General features: G+C 43.3%; 1 protein-coding gene across 1 annotated transcript; it reads left to right on the top strand.

Moving 5' to 3' along the window:
• The first annotated feature begins 946 nt into the window (after window positions 1–946).
• Window positions 947–9,633, top strand: LOC138795273 (astacin-like metalloendopeptidase). Its single transcript, XM_069974266.1, has 7 exons — window positions 947–987; window positions 1,937–1,996; window positions 4,674–4,811; window positions 4,895–5,012; window positions 5,738–5,916; window positions 6,771–6,852; window positions 9,483–9,633. The coding sequence occupies exons 2-7, from the start codon at window positions 1,981–1,983 to the stop codon at window positions 9,631–9,633; spliced, it is 684 nt and encodes a 227-aa protein (XP_069830367.1). The 5' UTR covers window positions 947–987; window positions 1,937–1,980.
• The last annotated feature ends 12,935 nt before the right edge of the window (window positions 9,634–22,568 follow it).

The raw sequence follows: 22,568 nt of genomic DNA, 5'->3' as shown, positions 1-22,568 counted from the left end.
ACCCCGGCTGCCATCTTGGCCAATGGCGGCTGAGCAGCTGATGACGCAGCAGAGGGGGCCGGCATGAGGGATGGCTGGAGTCGGGGTCGACAACAAATACGTAAGTATAATGCACCACTTGGGGGGGAACATGGGGAAGGAGGCCATTCACTTCCATAACACACATTACAAAGTTGTATAACTTTGTAATGTGTGTTATTTAGTGAATAAATGTTAAACGCCGCACTACCCCTTTAAGGCAAAAATCTTGTATCATATCAGTGTCTACAGACTTGTTCTTCTCTTCCCCAGATATCACCTCTCCGTCAATTCATAATCTATCAGCCAGATCTTTTTTCTCCTAATCTCATTTGGGGGAATTTATATAAATTAGATAAAATTCTGTCTACCGACCTCCCAACACCTCTACGACTGATAATGTTGGGGGAGAGAAGGATTGGATTGTCTAATCTGTGTATACACTAGGAATGAGATGAAATTAAGGCCCTATTACACGGAACGATTATCAGCCGTATTCAGTCGATATTGGCCGTTACGGCCGATAATCGTCCCGTGTAATAGAAGGCAACATGAACGATTTCGGCTGATCGTTGCTGTCGTTTGTCTTTCAACATGTTGAAAGACAAACAACTGTGATAGCAGCGATCTGCTGCTATCGCTCTGTGGAATAGGAGCAGCGGCAGCAGACCACCGCTATCCTGTATGGGCTGCTCGGACGATCTAGTGATCACCCTCGCAGCCCCCTGCACCTCCCCGTGGCTTCCCCTGCACCTACCCACTATCACCGGCAGCAAGCCGGGAACGAGGAGCTGACCGATGACAGCGCTCGTTTGCTCCTCTATATCGCCCCATGTAATAGGGGCTTTAGTAAGTCTGCTCTATTGTCTCCGAACTTATTTGATCTGTTTATCTCCTCCTCAGATACAGTCCCTCATGCTAAGAGGGGCCATAAGAATGCATCCAAAATAAGCAAGACAGCTGACAAAGGTAAAGCCCCAGTCCTCCAATGTGGATTCAAAACACTGAGCTGAGGCTGATATATTGTTTCCTGATTAAGATGCGTTTTTTATCATTGTTTCTAATATTTTTTTTTTATCATTTCATATTTTTTAATAATATTATTATTATTATTATTATTATTATTATTATTATTAGGCATTTTATCATTATTTGTAGTATTAAAGGGGTACTCCAGTAAAATTTGTTTTCTTTCAAATGAACTGGCATCAGTAAGGTATATAGATTTGTAAATTACTTCTATGTAAAAATCTCCAGTCTTGCAGTACTTATCAGCTGCTGTATGTCCTGCAGGAAGTGGTGTATTCTTTCCAGTCTGACCCATTGCTCTCTGCTGCCACCTCTGTCCATGTCAGGAACTGTCCAGAGCAGTAGCAGATCCCCTTAGAAAACCTCTCCTGCTCTGGACAGTTCCTGACATGGACAGAGGTGGCAGCAGAGAGCACTGTGTCAGACTGGAAAAAGTTCACTGCTTCCTGCAGGACATACAGCAGCTGATAAGTACTGGAAGTCTGGAGATTTTTACCTAAAAGTAAATTACAAATCTTTATAACTTACTGATGCCAATTGATTTGAAAAAAAAAATAAAAAAATAAATCACCAGCGTACCCCTTCAGTTCTTTTTTATTATTTGCATTGGTTAATATTGTTATTTTATAATCTTGGTATTAATTATTTAATTGATAATTAACACTCCGGTGTTGATGCTTTGTAAAGCAGCAGTGATGAAATTCCCATATACCTATGTCATGGCCACAGCCAATCACCAGCCGCAGTGGTCCTGTGCCGTATATTGTGGAGCCCAATTATTGTCTGTAGTAAAAAAAAAAAAAAGCCATGGCTATGGTGTTAAGGCAAAAATTTAGTATAATATCAATGTCCACAGACTGTTGTGATGACTTGTTCTTCTCATTCCCAGATATCAGCACTCACGTGGACAATAGGACGGTGACAGAAATAATTATGAAAGTAAACGAAAGTAAGACTTATCAATCCTTCCATTGTGTATACGTCAACTTTATTTCTCAGACATTTGAATTTTCAGCTGCAGACTCTATTGTTATGGGTGAGGTAAGCAGCTGTCTGGCTGTGGCTTAAGCCCCTTTTTACACAGGCCGATTATCAGCCACAAGTCTTCCTAGAAATGCTTATTTGGTTGATAAGCGGCAGCTATCAGTGGAAGAGCGGGAAAAGGTCAGCTCGGTGGCTCATCACATCTTTTGTGCTGCGGTAAAATTTGTTATCGGTCGCACATCTCTCTGTGTACACAGGAGACGTGCTGCTGATAACAATAAATGGTAATGGCTGCACAAACGAGCCAGTGATTGTTCATGCGGCCCGGCCACGTAATCCATTGTGACTTGTCAAGGCACTGCAGATGAGTGCTGATCTTGCTAATCGTCACTCGTTTGCCACCACGGTCAGTCAAAGATCACAAGATTTAAATGGATCCTTACTATTCCCTCATGAATGTTCATATGTATGGTGAGATACATTCAGCCAACAGCTTTTAAAAATATATGGCCACCTTTACTTTTCTCTTATAGCTTTACTTTATTAGATAACTGGTCAAAACAACACTTGGAGAGAAGGATACCTCTATCCAAGTATTACAATGGCAGTTCTGTGTTAGAAAAGACTTCAGAAGAGAATGATTTAGGGGTAGTGATTTCTGACACCTTCCATTGAGTCAAGAGTCAGAAGCGGATTATAATAGGTCCGTTTCGGGCGGTAGCCTGGGGCCCTGAGCTCCTGAGGGGCCCATGGCCACCCAAATAGACTTATACTTTCAGGGGTGTATTGTCTCCTGGCTACAGTTCTGCCAGGATTTGCAAAAAATCGCCACTTTTGTACCGCAATTTTGCACAAATCAGGGTATCATGACATTATCTATCCTGTACTATAGACACCTCCCTAGTGCTGCCAAAGTTACAGTGATGTGGGGGGGGGGGGCAAGCTTGGTCAATAGCCTGGGGCCTATGATTAAAGTTAATCCACCCCTGTAAATAGTGCAACCAGGCGGTAGGGAAGGCTATTGGTATGCGGGGCTGTATATATAACTGTATGCTGAGCTGTATATATATATATATATATATATATATATATGTATATATATAAAATGGTATGCTGGGCTGTATATATATAATGGTATGCTGGGCTGTATATATATAATGGTATGCTGGGCTGTATATATAACTCTATACTGAGCTGTATATATATATATATATATATATAATGGTATGCTGGGCTGTATTTATATAATGGTATGCTGGGCTGTATATATATATATATATATATATATATAATGGTATGCTAGGCTGTATATATATATATATATATATATATATATATATATATATATATATATATTGGTATGCTGGGCTGTGTATATATATATGTTATGGAACGCTAGGATATATATATTTATAATGGGATGCTGGGCTGTATAAATATATAATGGGATGCTGGGCAGTATATATAATGGTATGCTAGCCTGTATCTATATATAATGGTATGCTGGGCTGTATATATATATATATATTTATATATAGATAGATAGATAGATAGATAGATAGATAGATAGATAGATATAGATATATAATGGTATAATGGTATGCTGGGCTGTATATATCCAATGGTATGCTGGGCTGTATATATAAAATGGTATGCTGGGCTGTATAAATATATAATAGTATGCTGGGCTGTATATATAATGGTATGCTGGGCTGTATATATATATATATATATAATGGTGTGCTGGGCTGTATATATAATGGTATGCTGAGCTGTATATATATAATGGTATGCTGAGCTGTATATATGGTATGCTGGGCTGTATATATATATATATATATATATATATATATATGTGCGTGTAATGGTATGCTGGGCTATATATATATATATATATATATATAATTGTATGCTGGGCTGTATGTATATATATATATATATATATATATAATGGTATACTGGGCTGTGTATATATATATATATATATATATATATAAAGGTATACTAGGCTGTATATATAATCGTATGCTAGGGTGTTTAGCTAAAGGTATAACCAGTAGGAAGAGGGAAATTATGATCCCGCTGTAAAGAGCTCTAGTGACATCACTGTGTCCAGTTCTGGAGACCTCACCTACAATAAGATCCAGAGATGCAAAATGGGGGAAAGACTTAAGATGCCTATACACCTTATATGAAATACCCGTCCCAACAGTATAATGTGTTATGGGGCCTCCTAGTAGATTTGTAATGCCTAACCCTGTTGTTCTCAAAGAGATAACCAGCATTGGAGCTGTCTGGCTGCAGCTTACTCCTCCCTTGCCCAAACAGGACACATGAACGTTTAGCCATGTTGGACGTTCATGTATATGGTGAAGCCAGGGGAGATACCTGTTCGACAAAAGACTGACAGCTATTGAATCAGCCGAAATTGTATAGGCACCTTTAGACAGAGTACACTAGGTGGACCAAGTGATCTATTTCTGCCATCAGTCTTCCATGCATCTATCTTGAGACCTTCTGAAGATCCGAGGTATTTGGTATCTTACCAGTTACAGGTGCCAGTGACAGATATGTCCTTCTATGGTTCCCTATATATCTAGGATGTCGTCCAAATATTACTAATACTTATTCCTTCCTTGTAGAAGTCGACATTATACTTGACGGAGGTGACATTATACCTGAACTTGACCGCAGTGCGAGAGACTGTACAAAATGTTTGTGGCCGAAGTCCCCAGATGGAATAGTGCGAGTTCCTTATGTTACCGATTCCTCCTCGTACAGTAAGTGACTCCTATTATATATCCCATTGGAGGAAAAAGTGACTCATTCTTCATAATGTAATACTCTTTTCTTTCTTCTCCAGCAAATTTTGAGCTATCATGGTTTGTTACGGCCATGGAGGAATTTGTGGGGATGACCTGTATCCGGTTTGTCGATAGAACCACCGAGCCAGACTATCTGAGTATAGAAAATGGAGACGGGTATGTGACTTTTTAAAATGTCAAACTTCTATGGACACTTGAAGTGATACTGTCACCCCCCCTTCCCCCGCTTACTCCAGCTTCATTTTAGCGGTGGGCAGAGTCCCCATCAAGGCTGTTGGGCTCCATTCCCTGCTGGGTAGAGCCCTGACTAGGTGACACTGTCCACCATTGGAATGAAGTAATTTTATAGTAGAAAGAAGACACAGACAAGTTTAATTCAGGTATATATAGAATTTGCAGCATCTAAGCTTGCGGATGGTGTGGAAAACTGCACATAGAGTGGGGGGGGGTTGACAAGATCACTTTAAAAATCAAGTTTCAGTAGCATTTTGTGCCTTGGGTGCCATCATTCTAGACCTGTTTATACTTTGTTGCTACATCCCCCGATTGACTACTCATTTGGTTGACCATTTGCACTTTCAGAGTGGTGGGAACTTTACATCAGAGGAAGGTATGAATACTAAACTCAGGGGGGTGCCTATATTCATACCTACTAAACCACATTTACCCCACCCCCACCCCACTCTCATTCACACCCCTTTTCAAAATGAAGTTTCCACCCATCTGACTATTCATGAAAAAGGCAGATAACCAACCAAATTAAAATGTATACATTTTAGGATTAGGGGGATGTAGTAATAAGATGGAAACATGGTTTCATATTGACAATGCTATGCCAAAAGAAATATCCCTATTCAATGATTTTGTGATCTTATTCCCAGCTGCTGGTCGTACATTGGGAAGATCGGGGGTAAACAGACCGTGAGCCTCTCTATGGACGGCTGTATAACCTATAGTCTCATACAACATGAGCTCATGCATAATCTCGGCTTCTACCATGAACACACCAGGAATGACCGAGATGACTACATTGACATTATGTGGGACCATATTGCTTCAGGTGAGAACCAACATCACAAGGGGTATTTCCATCCGTACTTCCATCTCCTATAACTAGCTGACCGCAGGAGGTTTGACCATGGGAGCCCTCTGTGATCTCAAGGACAGGGACCCCAGTCTCCCATGAGAATGGAGCGATGGGTTGGGCACACTGGATTTGTGCTAGGATGATAGCCAATGCCTAAAGTTTCTGGTAATGAATATGCATGGCCAAGCTAAAGCAGTATAATACGGCCTGGCACGAACCTGGCGCTCTCTTACCCAGCCTATCCTACATCTTAATATTGATATGGGCAGCGCTGCATGAACATTGTTTATCAGTCATTGGCCACGCATCAGCTATTACCTCAATGCTGATAATTTTTTTTTAAGATAATAGCTCTGTGTAATAGGGCCTTAAAGTATACCTATCATTTAAACAAACTTGTGTGGTCGGAAGCAGTGGTCGGAAATTAAAATGGAGTCTAAGGAACTTCCGTCATTGACATCTACAGGAAGTTCCATAGGCTCCTATTATAAAGGGTATGTTCACACTGTGTGGCGGAATTCTATGGCACACTGAGGCAGGCGTCTGCCTCAGTGTGCCATAGCCTGTCTTTGAGAGGGCTTACGCGCCTCTGCTCAAGCTGCTCTCCGCGCAAAGAATTGACATGTAAATTCTTTACGTGGAGAACGGCGGGAGCGGAGGCGTTTAAGCCCTCTCATAGACAGAGGGCATAGAATTCCGCCCTGATTAAAGGCCCTATTACATGAAGCGATTATCGGACGTATTTGCCCTGTGTAATAGGGGCTTTACTCTACTAACTTTACATGACTAACACTACTTTTTTTTTTTACAAACTTTTTTCCATACAGGTAGTGCGAGCGCTTTTTCCCTGGATCATGGGGATACTCAGGGCCTTTCTTATGATTACATGTCCATTATGCATTATACAAGGTAAGTAGATATGAAATGGGGTCCGATCGTGAATATTACATCCAATATACACTCACCGGCCACTTTATTAGGTACACCATGCTAGTAACGGGTTGGACCCCCTTTTGCCTTCAGAACTGCCTCAATTCTTCGTGGCATAGATACAACAAGGTGCTGGAAGCATTCCTCAGAGATTTTGGTCCATATTGACATGATGGCATCACACAGTTGCCGCAGATTTGTCGGCTGCACATCCATGATGCGAATCTCCCGTTCCACCACATCCCAAAGATGCTCTACTGGATTGAGATCTGGTGACTGTGGAGGCCATTTGAGTACAGTGAACTCATTGTCATGTTCAAGAAACCAGTCTGAGATGATTCTAGCTTTATGACATGGCGCATTATCCTGCTGAAAGTAGCCATCAGATGTTGGGTACATTGTGGTCATAAATGGATGGACATGGTCAGCAACAATACTCAGGTAGGCTGTGGGGTTGCAACGATGCTCAATTGGTACCAAGGGGCCCAAAGAGTGCCAAGAAAATATTCCCCACACCATGACACCACCAGCCTGAACCGTTGATACAAGGCAGGATGGATCCATGCTTTCATGTTGTTGACGCCAAATTCTGACCCTACCATCCGAATGTCGCAGCAGAAATCGAGACTCATCAGACCAGGCAACGTTTTTCCAATCTTCTACTGTCCAATTGCGATGAGCTTGTGCAAATTGTAGCCTCAGTTTCCTGTTCTTAGCTGAAAGGAGTGGCACCCGGTGTGGTCTTCTGCTGCTGTAGCCCATCTGCCTCAAAGTTGGACGTACTGTGCGTTCAGAGATGCTCTTCTGCCTACCTTGGTTGTAACGGTTGGCTATTTGAGTCACTGTTGCCCTTCTATCAGCTCGAACCAGTCTGCCCATTCTCCTCTGACCTCTGGCATCAACAAGGCATTTCCGCCCACAGAACTGCCGCTCACTGGATGTTTTTTCTTTTTCGGACCATTCTCTGTAAACCCTAGAGATGGTTGTGCGTGAAAATCCCAGTAGATCAGCAGTTTCTGAAATACTCAGACCAGCCCTTCTGGCACCAACAACCATGCCACGTTCAAAGGCACTCAAATCACCTTTCTTCCCCATACTGATGCTCGGTTTGAACTGCAGGAGATTGTCTTGACCATGTCTACATGCCTAAATGCACTGAGTTGCCGCCATGTGATTGGCTGATTAGAAATTAAGTGGTAACGTGCAGTTGGATAGGTGTACCTAATAAAGTGGCCGGTGAGTGTATTTCAGATACTATATTACTTTTTTTTCATGTCAGACATACAACTCTATACATTCCTACTACTGATGCCCCGTGCTGTAGGAGTGAAGGGGTTTTAAAGTGTGCAGGGCGGCAGCGGCACAGCTAACATTAATGTGCCAGGAGCCAGGGATAATGTCAGAAAGGAGTTATCATGCAGCTGACTGCTATTTACCCGGCGATTGCTATAGATCGTGGCGTTTAAAGGGAACCTGTCACCATGAAAATGCTACCTAACCTATCAACATCATTATAGAGCAGGAAGAACTGAGCTGATTGCTAAATATTTTTTTATGGGAAAAGATTCAGTATAACTTTTAAATTACTGATTGAAATCTCTGATGTTTCCATGCTAAAGAGTCCAGTTCATTGAGTGACACCGCCCACTGGACTCCTTAACACAGAATGAGCAGGGATTTTAGTCTACAAATTACAAGTTATACAGAATCTTTTCCCACAAAGTTATATATCAATCTGCTCAGTTCTTTCTGATCTATAACATGATGTCTGTAGATTAGATACCAGTGTCTTAGCGACAGAATCCCTTTAAGGGAATCAGTGATAGAAGCAGTCCTGTCACTGACTGATGGGGACCTCAACAGCGTGACTGTGGGGGTCTCTATCACTTTCCCTGACAGGCAGAGGAGTAATACTTACCTCCATGGTGTCTCAGTCAGACTGTGCAGAGTGCCGATAATACCGATTAATGTTATGCAAGACACAGCATTGATCAGTATAGGCAGTCTAATGATTACATATATAAGTCCTCTAGGGGGACTTATAAAGTGTAAAAATTATTATTTTTTAAAAAAAATATTGAAAACCCATCCACCAATACAAGTTCAAATCACCCCCTTTTAAATAAAAGTATGTGAAAAATAAAAAATATACATATTTATTATCATAGCTTGCAGAATTGTCCACTCTATTAAAATGTGACTATATTAGCATAAATGAAACTAGGAAAAATACCACCAGGATTGCTGATTCTATTTATTATATATCACAAAATTTTTTTTTGCACCAATATGATACCACAAATGTTCTGTTTACACCAATGTGATACCAATAAACACTTTAGATCATGGCGCCAAAAAGTGAGCCCCAAACTAGCCCTGTAGGCGGAAAAATAAAATATTTGTGGCTCTTAGAGTGCACGGAGGAACACATCTGTGTATCAATGACCTGTGGTCATAAAGGGCTTAAGAAACAGCTTTAATAACATTTCCACCTGACTGAGGCCTTAAAGGAGGTGGTTCAATATTTTGAGAATTTTGTTCTGACTCCTGGAAAAGATACAAAACTTTTTTTAAAATCATGTTTTTTATTACTAATAATTTATTTGTAGGTACGCTTACAGCACCGATCCTGGCCTACCAACCATGGTCCCAAAACCTGATCCCAACGTCCCTATGGGAGAGGCGATAGGACGGAGTAACCTGGATGTTTTAAAGATTAACAGCCTTTATAGTTGCAGTGAGTGTTCCCCAATGACGTGAACCTGTATACAGTCACTATAAATGTATTTATTTTCTACTATGGAGGCACAGATTATTTGTGAACACATTATCTGTGTGTTCCCTTCTCTCTTCATATACTGTATATACTGTATAACCAGAGCCAGCTCCAGGTCTTTGTGGGCCCTTGGGTGACAGAGCTTCAGCGGACCACTCAACCATCCACTATGCACAATCACTTGAGACACCACTAACATACACAAACCCACATTACTGACACAGACACACTGACTGACACTGACATTACTGACATACTAGTACCCATAAAGCTGCGTGCTACAACTAGTGGTTACTGCTACCGCTCAAAAAAAGTAATATTAATTAATATGATAAAATGTTGTGCCGCGTTGATATTCAACAATGATGTAGCCAATTACTAAAAACAATTCCCACACATCTATCTCATGAACGTGATTGTGCAAGTTCCGCTCACCAAGTCCGTTGAGAAAGAAGGTCGGAACCTTTGAAGTTTGCCTCACACAGTGATCCGTTGCACCTGTGACGTCACAGAGTACTCCCGCTTGGGATTACCTTAGCAAGTGCAAACCGCTCCTGTTCCACGGGGTGATGGCAACAGGTCGCTGCTATATTAGTCGTTTGTCCTTCGACATGTTGAAAGGCAAACAACTGCAACGATCAGCCGACATCGTTCATGCCGGCTGATCGTTGCCTTCTATTACACAAGACGATTATCGGCCATAACGACCGATATCGCCAATAATCATTTCATGTCATTAGGCCTTTACTGACACAGACATTACTGACACATTTATTTCTGGGGCACGGACTGTGCCATTACCCCATTTACTTACAAGGCACGGGCAAGAAGGGGTGAATATATTAAAGGTGTTATCTAGTGAAAATATTTTTCTTTCAAATCAACTGGTTTATATAGACTTGTAATTTACTTCTATTTAATCTCCAGTCTTCCAGTACTTATCAGCTGCCGTATGTCCTGTAGGAAGTGGTGTATTCTTTTCAGTTTGACACAGTGCTCTCTGCTGCCACCTCTGTCTGAGATAGGAACAGTCCAGAGCAGGAAAAGTTTCCTATGGGGATTTACTGCTGCTCTGGACAGTTCCTGACATGGACAGAGGTGGCAGCAGAGAGCACCGTGTCAGACCGGAAAGAATACACCTTTTCCTGCAGGACATACAGCAACTGATAAGTATGGAAAGACTTGAGATTTTGAAAAAGAAGTAAATTACAAATATATATATAACTTTCTGAAACCAGTTGATTTGAAAGAAAAAGATTTTCGCTGGAGTACTACTTTAAGCTTGGGTCATATTGATGAAAAATACCAATACCTCTAGAGTTGACTGTGTGAAATATGTACATATGGTTACAGATTACACTTCTGTCTTATTACAATGTATTGCACATTTTTACCTCATATGACATGAGACTTATTCCTTTTAGATCTGTGTAGACAAAAGCTTTTTACACCAGGATCTTCCATGTATGACTCCTCATCAGGACAGGGATATAAAACCTGCCTATATCTCATCCAATCCACTATTAGGGTAAGTTATATCAAATGCCCTGAATGAGCAATAAAGGGATTTTTGGGGCAGACAGAAAACTTTGTGTACTGCCTTCCCATGCAGTAAAACTGTAACATAGCACATACTTACCTCCCTCGTTCCCCCACTGCTCCTGCTGTCAGATCTCCAATCCTGGCTGCACACTTGCCAGGTTCAGATGATGTTTCCCTCCCCTGCTCAGCAAATCACAGAACTTAGCAGGGGAGTGGTACATCATTTGAAGTTGGCGAGATGGTGGCACATCCGGGACAAGAAGATCTGATAGCAGGAGCAGTGGTGCAAAGGAGGTATGTACTCTGTTACTGTTTGTACACAAAATTTTCTATTTGCCCGGAAAACCCCCTTTAAAGGTGTTTTCCAGTCAGGAACCTTTTTTTCGGAATGCCATTGGAGGTGGTAGGTGAAAAATATAACACACTTACCTCCCTGGATCCCATTCTGCCTCCCCAGTATACAGTCCCTTTCAGGTCCGGAGACGTGACATTGCAGGCCCATTCAGTAGCTGGGGCAGTGGCCTGCCTCTGCCGCTAAATGGCCAAGTGGACCTGTGACATCATGGTGATGTCAGCCTGCTGGTCACTGCAGGGCCAGCTTTATAAACCACTGTCCATCCAATATTGTATTCAGAGGAAAGTCTTTTCCTTTGCAATGGAGTTTAGTATTATGCCATTTACACAATATATGAACAGGCCGACTGCACCAGGGTGAGTGTTTGCCGTAGGTTCACAGAGAATGTCCCAAACTGCCCCCTCTAACCACCACAATATCAATAGGAACGCTTATGGACGGGGCTTCTCTTACCAAGACACCCCTTTTTAAAACATATTTATATGTAACCAAAAACAATCCTAGAATTTTTTTTCTGCATTGTCTACCTGTCTGGTCATGGACCTTAGAGGGATCTATTACAGTGTCTGATCCACATCAATCAATTTTCTTTCCTGTAATTTGACACATTAGATATCGGCAATGGGGACCAATTATTTTGGCCAAAAATATACCCAACCATCCAATCACTAGACTCCAAAGCCCCCTCTACATGGGATATTGACTCAATAGTTTCTTCTTTTCTCTCCCAGATTCTCCTGCAGCTCAGTGACATCAATGTCCCATCATCCCCTGACTGTAGTAGTTCCTACATTAAAGTCTACGATGGAGTCAGCCAATCATCATCTGTTCTGCTGAACAAGACCTGTGGGAGTGGACCAGTCCCACCACTGATTTCATCTGGAAACTTTATGCTGATAGAGATTGTGAACAACCAACCATCGGCACTGAGCAGATTTAATGCTAATTATGAAACAGGTAATTCTACAACCAATCCAAAATATCTAGAAACTGGATTTTAAATGTGTCTAAAGAATTATTTCCACCTTGACAAGTCATGCCTTATCCACAGTATATATGGGCTGCCGCTCCATTCATTCTCCATGGAGATGCTGGCGATAGATGGATGAATGTTTAGATTTGTTTTGTGGCTCAGTAAGGCCTCGTTCACACAATCAGTAATTTTTCTGGCTCCCGCTATTTTTACTCCGTGGTCCGTGTAAATTAATACGTATTTGCCTACATTTCCGCGTTCGTTTTGGTAAAATGTGAATAGTACTAGTTTGCATAGATGTGACGTCCGTAAAAAAATACAGGTCCCATAGACTTCTATTGGTTATTCGTACCGCAATCACAATCCGCAATAGAACATGTCCTTTTTTTTTACGGAACGGATTACGGATCAAAATTACAACGCACTGTGTGAATAGCCCAATAGAAATCAATGTGGTCTAAGTTGAACCGTGATTACGGATCCGCAATTCCGGACAACTTTCAAGGTCCGTGGATAAAGTCTGCAATCTACCTCCGTGATCCATGAAAAAACATTCGTGACTGTATCTTTGCCCATGTTTTTCACGGATCTGTTTAAAGCTTTTTAAATTACACTTGTTTTTCACAGATTCCATGGATTTCAGATCTGTGCAATCCATACACTCTATATATATATCTCATACACTTCTATGGGGGAATCCATGCCGTCATCTCATCCGAGTTATGACATGTCCTATTTTTTCACAATGGGCTATAATATTGTCCGTGATCACGGACAACTTTACGGAACATGTGAATAAGTCCTAAGTTATGCCCTGTCCTGTGGACTTGTCAACATGGATACGTGTATACCTCTTTAAGAGGATGGTCCTGATATCAAATTTCTCTACAGCACTCCTACAGGGGAAAAAAAATGTAATTTCAGTGTCCATTACATTAATGGGAAACTGTCTGCTCCCGGGCACTACCTAAGGTGCTGACAGTGTGCTGTAGCTGGCAGCCCCCAGTGAGCATGGTGCCTTTTTGGTAATTTTCCGTGCAGCGGATTATGTACAATCTTTTGTTTCCTACTGTACTAAAGAGTCACAGAGCAGTTGTTTGTGCCACACTCTGACATGCATCCTCCTCCCTCTTCATGAATAATCAATGCTGCTCGGCCTCCTGCTCCCTCAGCTGTCAGATTGCATATCAGTCCTCTGTAGACAGTTTATGTCTGAAAGAATCTCTTCTGCTTAATGTGTTAGATCTGAGGTCTAGGGGTAACTCATCTGCCTAGAGACCTGCCAGCAGTTCATTCTCTGGTTTGAATCCACTGATGGAAATTTAATAGATGTCTTTTTTTTCTCATTATTGTATCATTTTTAAGGCTATGTTCACACACAGTATTTTTGCTTAGTATTTTGGTCAGTATTTTGCAACCAAAACCAGAAGTGGATTGAAAACACAGAAAGGCTATGTTCTCACACTTTTGAAATTGAGCGGAGATCCGCTATGAGGTAAGGTCCTGGCAGGTCCCTGTGAATACATACTCGCAGCAGTCTGAAAGGCCGCTGCTAGTATGTAATTCACCCGCCCCCTTAACCTCTTAATCGGCTACTGCTGTCTGTATACATTACCTGTCTCCTTGCTGCACGGGATCACGGCTTCCTGCTCTGCTGCCCAGCCAATCACTGTGTTGCCCAGCCGCAGCCACTGATTGGCTGGGTGGGAGAGCAGGAAGCCGGCATGCAATGCAGCAAGGAGACAGGTAATGTTTATACAGACAGCGGGAGCCGATTAAGGGGATAAGGGGGGGCGGGGAATTACATACTCGCATTCATTGGTCTTTCAGACCACTGCGAGTATTGTATTCACAGGGACCTGTCAGGACCTTACGTCATAGCGGATCTCGCTGCAAAACTTGCAGCAAGATTACTGCTGGGAGTCGTCCTGTGTGAAGGCGCCCTAAGAAAGGCTTTTTGAATCTTGTTTTGCTAAGCCAAAAAAAACCTTCAGACACTATGGGGGAGATTTATCAAACACGGTGTTTTTCAAGTCTGTGAGGAATGAAAGGTGGAATCTGATTGGTTTCTAGGGGCGACTGAGCCAGTTTCACTTTACACCATGTTTGATAAATCTCCCCCTATGTCTATAGAAATGTAACATTTTTTTTTTTTTTTTTAAGTGAGATATGGAGGAACCTACGTGACGTATAACGGGACGGTGACATCTCCTTATTATTTTAATTTTTATCCTAATAATTTGGATGTTGTCTACAGCATCATAGCCCCCAAAGGATATAAGGTAAGGTAAACTATTCATGACACGCAATACCATGAAAATCATGTCAGCAAAAAGCTTGATATTTAGGGCATACCTTCCACAGCTCCTATATTTCTCCATCTTACCTGGCTTATGTTTCTATATCAGGTGTCCTTAACCTTCAATATCTTCGAGATGGATGAAGAACCTGCATGCTCCACAGACTATGTGAGAGTTATTGATGGGTCTTTAATGACGTCCCCCATCCTGGGCACATACTGTGGACTAATGTACAAACCTCTTAAACTGGTGTCTACTGGGAATGTGATGCTTCTCGAATTCCGCAGTGGGATTAATAGTGGTAATAGGGGATTTTCTGCTGACTATAACTTTGGTAAGTGAGGACATAATAATATAACATCTTGAGGTGATTCCTAGATTATATTCTGCATTGTGCTATCCTATACAAGGCCACTTCAGATGGGACACACACAAAGACATCCCACTGCCAGTATATAAGTGACAGCCTCCTCAATCCCACTGCGAAGATGTTTTCTCATTGAAAATGACAGGCAAGGGATCCGCTGCGGATCCGGTATGTGTGTTTCCACCCTATGGCCCCGTTCCCACTGAGCAAAAGTAGCAGAATTCCGCGGCAGAATTTTCCGTCGCGCAATGCCGTTAGCCTCCCGCTCATAATAGGAGTCTATGGGAGGCGCACGCTCCTGCTCTGTACGTGCTGAAGAATGAACATGTAGGAGTAAACCAAAACTAAAGTTTATCATGTTTAATTCTAGAAGCACAACTAAAATTTAAGCACAAGCTAAAAATCATAGTAGGCTTATGGTCTAGTATGTGCAGTACAAGGCTATGTTCACACTGCGTATATGTCCGGCCGTATATTTTCGCGGCGGGACATATACGTGGTAAACTCCGGCCGGAGATTTATGCTACATGCGGGCGGCTACGTACGGACTGCGAACTTACGCCCGAATTCTACTTACGCTTCCCGAGCGCCCTACGTAGAGATCTGACAGTGGTCTTTTACTTGGATATCTTCGCCTAGCCCCGGACACCCCACAGAACCTTTTGGATCGGCACAAAAAGCTGCAAAAATGAAGAAATCACCACTACGTACGGGACCGCATGTTACGCTACGGGCGTAAGTTACGGCATTTGCGTTCGCAAACAATGGTCTGGTTCATTTTTTACGCTGCCGTACGATCCGGGCGTAAGTTCGTACGTAGTGTGAACTGTGCAGCCGTAGATTGTATACTTTCCATTGTACGCAAACTACGTAAGTCTCCGGCCGCTTATTCACGGAACGCGCTACGGTCGGAAACTTACGTAGTGTGAACATAGCCCAACAATAGATGTGCAATAGACAAACCCACATACATCTCTATCAAAAGAAAAATTGACATTCTGGCTCTTGAAATGCAAAGCTAAAATAACAAAATACAAATACTGGTTCTTCAAGGTCCAAAACAGATGGATCCTATTAATATTATTTTCTTGCGTATGATACTTTCTCTTTGTGACTTTATTAATCTACTGTTATCAGTAAAGTCCGTCAATGAAGCCTTCTTATCAGCCGCTCTCTTCTCTACTGAAGGTGATTTATGACTGGATCAAAGGCCAACTTTGATGTGGTTTTAAATCAGTTTAGAAATTCCTATAGGAGAGGAAGGAGAATGACAAGAAGCCCATCCCACCCCACCCGATGGGGGCAATATACTATGTGTACAGATGCAGTGAAGCCCCTATTACACGGAGCGATCAGCAGGAGCAAGCGAACGCTCGCTTGCTCTTCGTTCCCCGCTCGCTTTTGTTGGCTGATCATTGTCTTTTATTACTTAAAGCGATTATCAACCGTAACTGGGCGATGAATTGGCCAAATATGGCCGATAATCGATTTGTGTAATAAGGCCTTAAGGTTGGGACATCTTACCTATTTTTGGAGACAATGAAATAGAGGAGGGGAGTGTGACCTTACCTTCAAACTGCGCTAATCACTTTCCTTTCTTTCTTACAGTGACTACAAGATAAGTGAAGTAACTAAAACAGAACCAACCGTCTCGTAAAAAAAACAGGAGCCAAGGCCGTATCCATTTGACAGAAGATAATAGTTTGTAATAGTTGACCTGTTGGATATATTTTGCATCTAGGGTTGTGCTTTCATTTCATGACAACTTACACCACTGTGAGGATTTAGAAACCATTGGTTTTCTACTACAGAACTCCCCCCCCCCTTTGAAGGCTACAATTTACCTCCTTGTTTCAACTTCTATTGACTCAAATGGGAAAACCATTAGGAAATGGCAAGTTTTGCTCCTTACAATAAGTAATTGCTGTGAGATTTTATGTAAAAAAAAAAAAATTATATGGAACTTTTTGGAACAAAGATAGCAAGCCAGGATTGGATGCTGCTGAACAATTTTGGTTGTCAAAAAATAAAATGTATGCAGTGATAAATTTTTTATTAATAAAGAAAATCTATACATAATATAATTTGACATCTCATCAATAATCACCCGTTATTTAATGTATTCCTCTAAAACAGTGTTGGCACCTGAAGGCCATTGCAGTACCCTTCAAAGGTTGGACATTGCTTCATATTGTCTGAACTAAACTGTGGCAAACAAGTAATAGGGTAAAATAGGAGGATACATGAAGGACACTGCTCACAAGAGCTTACAATCTATAGGGAAATAGGAGACACAAAAGAAGTGATGGCAATGCAGTGTACAGGAACAGATGTGCCACTGCTAAGTTTCTGTATGTGGTCAGTCGGCACTGAGGTATTTCCATAATGTTTCTATACGTCGCTGTATTCTATTACTCAGACCTGAAGTGTTCACTTTTGGCCACAAGATGTCGCCAGAGAAGGCACGTTTGAATTTTTGGGTATTGGAGTCTGACATTCTCAGGTCATGCATTCCATAGAACCGGAAAAGTCCTTAAGGAATGGGAGTGAGAAGTGTGGATTAATCATTAGCGGAGGGTAAAGCACAGGGAGGGTGGTAGACAGATATAATGGAGGTGCAGCACTGTAACAAGCTGGGTGTAACGGTCTAGTCTGGGTTGGAGCCCAATAGCAATAACAACACTGGATGTAGACAAAAGTGCAAGAGACTAAGGGTACTACAACGATCAGCCGATGACAACGATCATCGGCTGATCGTTGATATAGGTTCTGACCTATTTTTGTCGGGCGCCGACCGCGCACTTCTACGTGTAATAGCGGTGCTTGGGCGGCGACTAACGATATACATTATCCATCCACGTTCCAGGACTGCTGCTGCGGTCTTCTTCTCCCTGGGTCCTGCGCGCTGTAACATCAGAGTGGCCTGTCAGCTGAAAGGCCGCCCAGGCAATCACAGGCCTTCATGGACCTAAGCCCGATGCCCGACACCCTTCTGGACCTCAGCCTGCCCCTTTCCATCTCACTTCAGAAAAGGACAAGGTCGGCCAGTGCAGGATCCAGGACAGGCGAGCTTTTTCCCCTAGAACTACTAATCCCATCATACCCTGCTGACAGTTCATGATGGTAGTTGTAGTTTTACAACCTCTGGCCATCCAAGTTGCAGAACTACAACACTCATCATGTCCTTTTGGCAGTTCATAATGGGAGCTGTAGTTCTGCGGAAACACATGGCACGAGAGGGAGACGGTGGCACGCTACACAAGGGGGGAAGGGGGCATGGTACACAAGGGGGAAAAGGTGGCACAGTACACAAGGGGTACAGGGTGGCACGGTACATGAGGAGGAGACAGTGGAATGGTACACTAAGGGCTATGTGGGTACTTGGGATGTTTGTTGGCATACTAGACCATATTGAAAAAACTTTTTTTTTTCTGATCAGGAAATGCTGACGGCTTTTCCTAATGGTTTCCTGAAAGTAAAAATGGATTACTGTCAGGAAATCCTGATGCTTTCCTGATGTCTTTTAAGGCCTCCTGATCAGGATTTCCTAACAGTAAAAACTAACACGTACATGTGAATGGGGCCTAAACCTGCATAGGATAAACATATATCCAGGGCCGTTTCTGCCATGAGGCGGAATGAGTATTCCGCTTCAGGCGGCAGATTCTGCGCCCCTGCAGGGGGCGGCAGACAGCAGCCCTGCGCCTGCAGCCGCTCACCTGTCCTGCCGCAGCCGTCCGGTCCCGCCGCCAACGCTTACCGCTGTCCCGCGCTGTCAGTCAGCAGCTGTCATCGCCCTCCAGCGAGTCGTGAGTGCCCGTGGTCAGCGGGGGCCGCGATGCCCCCGCTGACCACAGGCACTCACGACTGACGACTGACCACAGGCCCCCGCTGACCGTCAGGGGGCGGCCGCCTGAGGTTTGCCTCAGGCGGCAGAAACCCCAGAATCGGCCCTGCATATATCTATCCTAAGATAAGAAGGGAGATACTAAAAGGGCCGACTAGATGGACCAAGTGGTCTTTTTCTGCTGAAATCTTCTATGTTTCTATTGACTCTCAGCTAATTTATAGCCACAGGGTTTTTGGGTCATTTGTATATTACATAGTACATAAAATAATTGTTTTGCACATTATTGCAGTAATGGAGAGGGTGGGAAACATAAGTGCTGACAGATACTGCAGGGAGCATGAAGGAATGAGCAGGACATATGTGAGCACATACATGCAGCACTCTGTCTGGGGAGAGAAAGGTTACAGTTATGAAGAGATTACCTCCACAGTCCTGTCCCCTGATGCAAGCCCCAGCCTTAGGTGAATCTGCCATGATTTGGAAGGTGAGGGAGACTTCCTCAGTCAGCTTTAGACATCACTATGCCCCTCCCCCCTCCCCCTCCCGCCCAGTACAGGGAGCTTTTAAACTGAAGGAATGCTCTTAAACCAAGTTACAATTTTGAAAAACAGTGAGCTCTTCTTGCAAAAAAAACTCTTAATCCAAGTTACTTTTAAACCAAGGTAGCACTGTATCTCCTCCAAGCAGCCGACACTTAAGGCTCTGAGTCAAGATCTTTTTCTAGTGTATTCTTATTAGGATCCCAGAGCCAGATATGTAATGAACTAAAGAACTAAATGAGTCGATCTTCTGAACTACTCTTTCGAGTAATGCTGTTCAAATGTTATCACGCGTAATGCTGTACAAACGTTACTGGAGCAATATGTATCATGTACCTTTAACTGGGCAACTGGCACAATAGGTATCAAGTGCCTGTTACTGGGCAACTGGCACACTAGGTATCACGTGCCTTTTACTGGGTAACTGGCACACTAGGTATCACGTGCCTTTTACTGGGTAACTGGCACACTAGGTATCACGTTCCTTTAACTGGGCTCCTGGCACAATAAGTATAACGTTAACGTGCCCTTAGTGGGCTAAACCAGGGAAACTATAAGGCACTTGTACACACAGGGTACTGGAATGAATACAGCTGCTGCTGCTATCTATTTCTTAGCACTGAGAAGTGCTTTGGATGCACAGATGATTTTTTCGCTGGATCTTAGCCCTTAAAAGGACTTTTGGGTTCAGTAGTAATCCTGCCTAGCCAAAACACTATTAAAACCTAACTCTCCCTGCTCGAAGAACTCTCCCTGACTAGGTTGAAAGCGCATCTGCAGTCGAGAGGCGGGAGGCAAGTATTTAAGATTCGAGGTCATGTGGTTCAGCCATCCAATGAGGGTAGAGGTCGTTTTCGCGCTGCGTGCGTACTCCCAGGGTCCCTCACAGCCTCCCTGCATAGTCATTGGATTTTAAAAAAAGTGCCAAGTGCGATGGGAGGGCTTTCGAATGTTTGATGGGTATTCGACACACTACTCGATTGTATTTGAATCTTTCGAAAAACCGCAATATTAGATCGAATACCTACTCGATCGAATCGTATTCGCTCATCTCTAGTGAAGAGGAATTTGTATTGCAGGTTCAGAGTAGCAGAGAGGTATGTGTTGTGAAAGTCCCAACCCAGGGTAGAATTGTGCTCTGCCGATACTGCAGAAGAAGAGAAAGTACTGAAAACTTGAAAGTAGACGTTTACTTGTGCCCGTGTTTCTAGCTTTGTCGCTATATCACCTTTTGCCCCCCAGTGTTGGGTGAACCGTCCTGTAAGGTTGACACAAGCCCCAGACCTCGTTACCTGGGTTGAGCAGAGTGGCCAAGATTTTCTTGGTTACACCGCACTGCGAGATAGAGTACGTAGGCTCCTATCAACTTTGCTCCATCCGGATCAGTTCCTCTGTTATAGGATACTGTACTGCACCTTTGGACTCTCTCGGCATGGGTTGGGGTTTCTCTGACTTATCCTCTCTCTTAGGTAGCTTAAAGAAGATGTACCATCAGGTACATCCTCTTCAATTTAACCCACCAATAGAATGGCGCCGTCATGGGAAAGCCGATGCCGTGGTCCATTTCTCGAAAAGCAGCCCGGCTCCAGTGTACGGCGCCATTCTATGCACGGGTCCCAGGCCAGGGCTCAAGCACTGGAGGCAGGAACTCCCTCCCCTGTATGACGCAGCTCCTTTAGAATCAATGGAGCCGCGACATATAGGGGAGGGAATTCCCACCCACTGGGGGCGGGCCGGCACGCCTCCAGTGCTTGAGCACCACCCTGGGGCCCGTGCATAGAATGGCGCCGTACATGGGAACCGGGCCGCGGTTAGAAAAACAGACCGCGGCACCAGCTTCCCCATGATGCCGCCGTTCTATCAGTGGGTTAAATTCAAGAGGATGTACCTGATGGTACATCCTCTTTAACACTGCATGGTATGTGGAAGTGCTGCTTTCAAGAAACTGGTGTCTGGATCTCCCATGTGCATCTGCCCTACACAGAAACCTGACTAAAACTGACTAGTTCTGAAGAGGGGACCTGGCAAAGCCAGAGCCCAGTTGGATCACAGCTGGGACCAATTTGTTTTGCGTCCTCCCTGTTCAACAACCAGACAAAGACTACCTAGTGTGGGTGTATACTTCCTCTCCCTATGTGACAACTTCCTACAGGTGGTGTATCCTCTGTGAGTGGTGTATCCTCTGTGAGTGGAGGAGAATAAAGCATAGAAAAGAAAATAGCTCAGTGATAGGTAGAGAAGAAGAGAAGGTCCTTATTGGTGAACAGATCGCAATAAACAATAACTCTTTGGTTACCTGCAGCTGTGCAAAACATAAGTACAGTTACATATAATAGTGACATTTTGTGGCAAAACTTAGGTACAACTTCATCACCACAGTTACTTGAAGTACAGACTTTACGAAGGGTGTAACATACTGGTAACACCCGTGGTGGGACATCACAATAGCTCATGCCACTCCTCGCCACTGTGACAAGTGCCCCTGTGGTGCTTCTACAGCTATTACCACTGCACACATAACATGTAGCCCCTGGGTCCCTGGGACAGTATTACTATGGGGAAAGAGCACAGGTGACATTAATATAGGGGCACAGCACAGGGGACATTATTACTATGGGGCACAGCAGGACAGGGGGCAGTTACTGTGGGGGCACAGCAGGTAATGGGGCATTGACTATGGCCGAACAGCAGGGAAGGGGGCAATGCTACTATATGTGGGGGCACAGCAGAGCAGAGGACATTTTTACTAAATGGGGGCACAGTAGGGGTCATTATTACTATATGGGGGGCACAACACAGGATCCTACATACAGGCGGCAACCCACATACCTACTGACTTTACTGTACATGAATTTGTTGTATAAGTGCGTTGCCTTACATGTTTGTCTGTCAGGTTCAGAAAAGATGAATTGTAGCTGCAAGAAATCATCATGGTGGTCTGGGCCAGATGGAGAGGGAAAGGAAGGTGATGTCTCAGATCAAAAACAATGTCA

The sequence above is a fragment of the Dendropsophus ebraccatus genome, chromosome 6 (assembly GCF_027789765.1).
Source record: "Dendropsophus ebraccatus isolate aDenEbr1 chromosome 6, aDenEbr1.pat, whole genome shotgun sequence".
Taxonomy (NCBI): Eukaryota; Metazoa; Chordata; class Amphibia; order Anura; family Hylidae; genus Dendropsophus; species Dendropsophus ebraccatus.
Note: the sequence above shows the minus strand (reverse complement) of the source record. Positions and strands in the feature narration are given on the sequence as shown.

Bases quoted from the DNA above. Each gene is read 5' to 3' on its own strand.
- LOC138795273 (XM_069974266.1), top strand. The intron at 5,013-5,737 runs GTATGTGACTTT...TCTTATTCCCAG, and splicing joins AGTATAGAAAATGGAGACGG to CTGCTGGTCGTACATTGGGA. The intron at 5,917-6,770 runs GTGAGAACCAAC...TTTTCCATACAG, and splicing joins GTGGGACCATATTGCTTCAG to GTAGTGCGAGCGCTTTTTCC.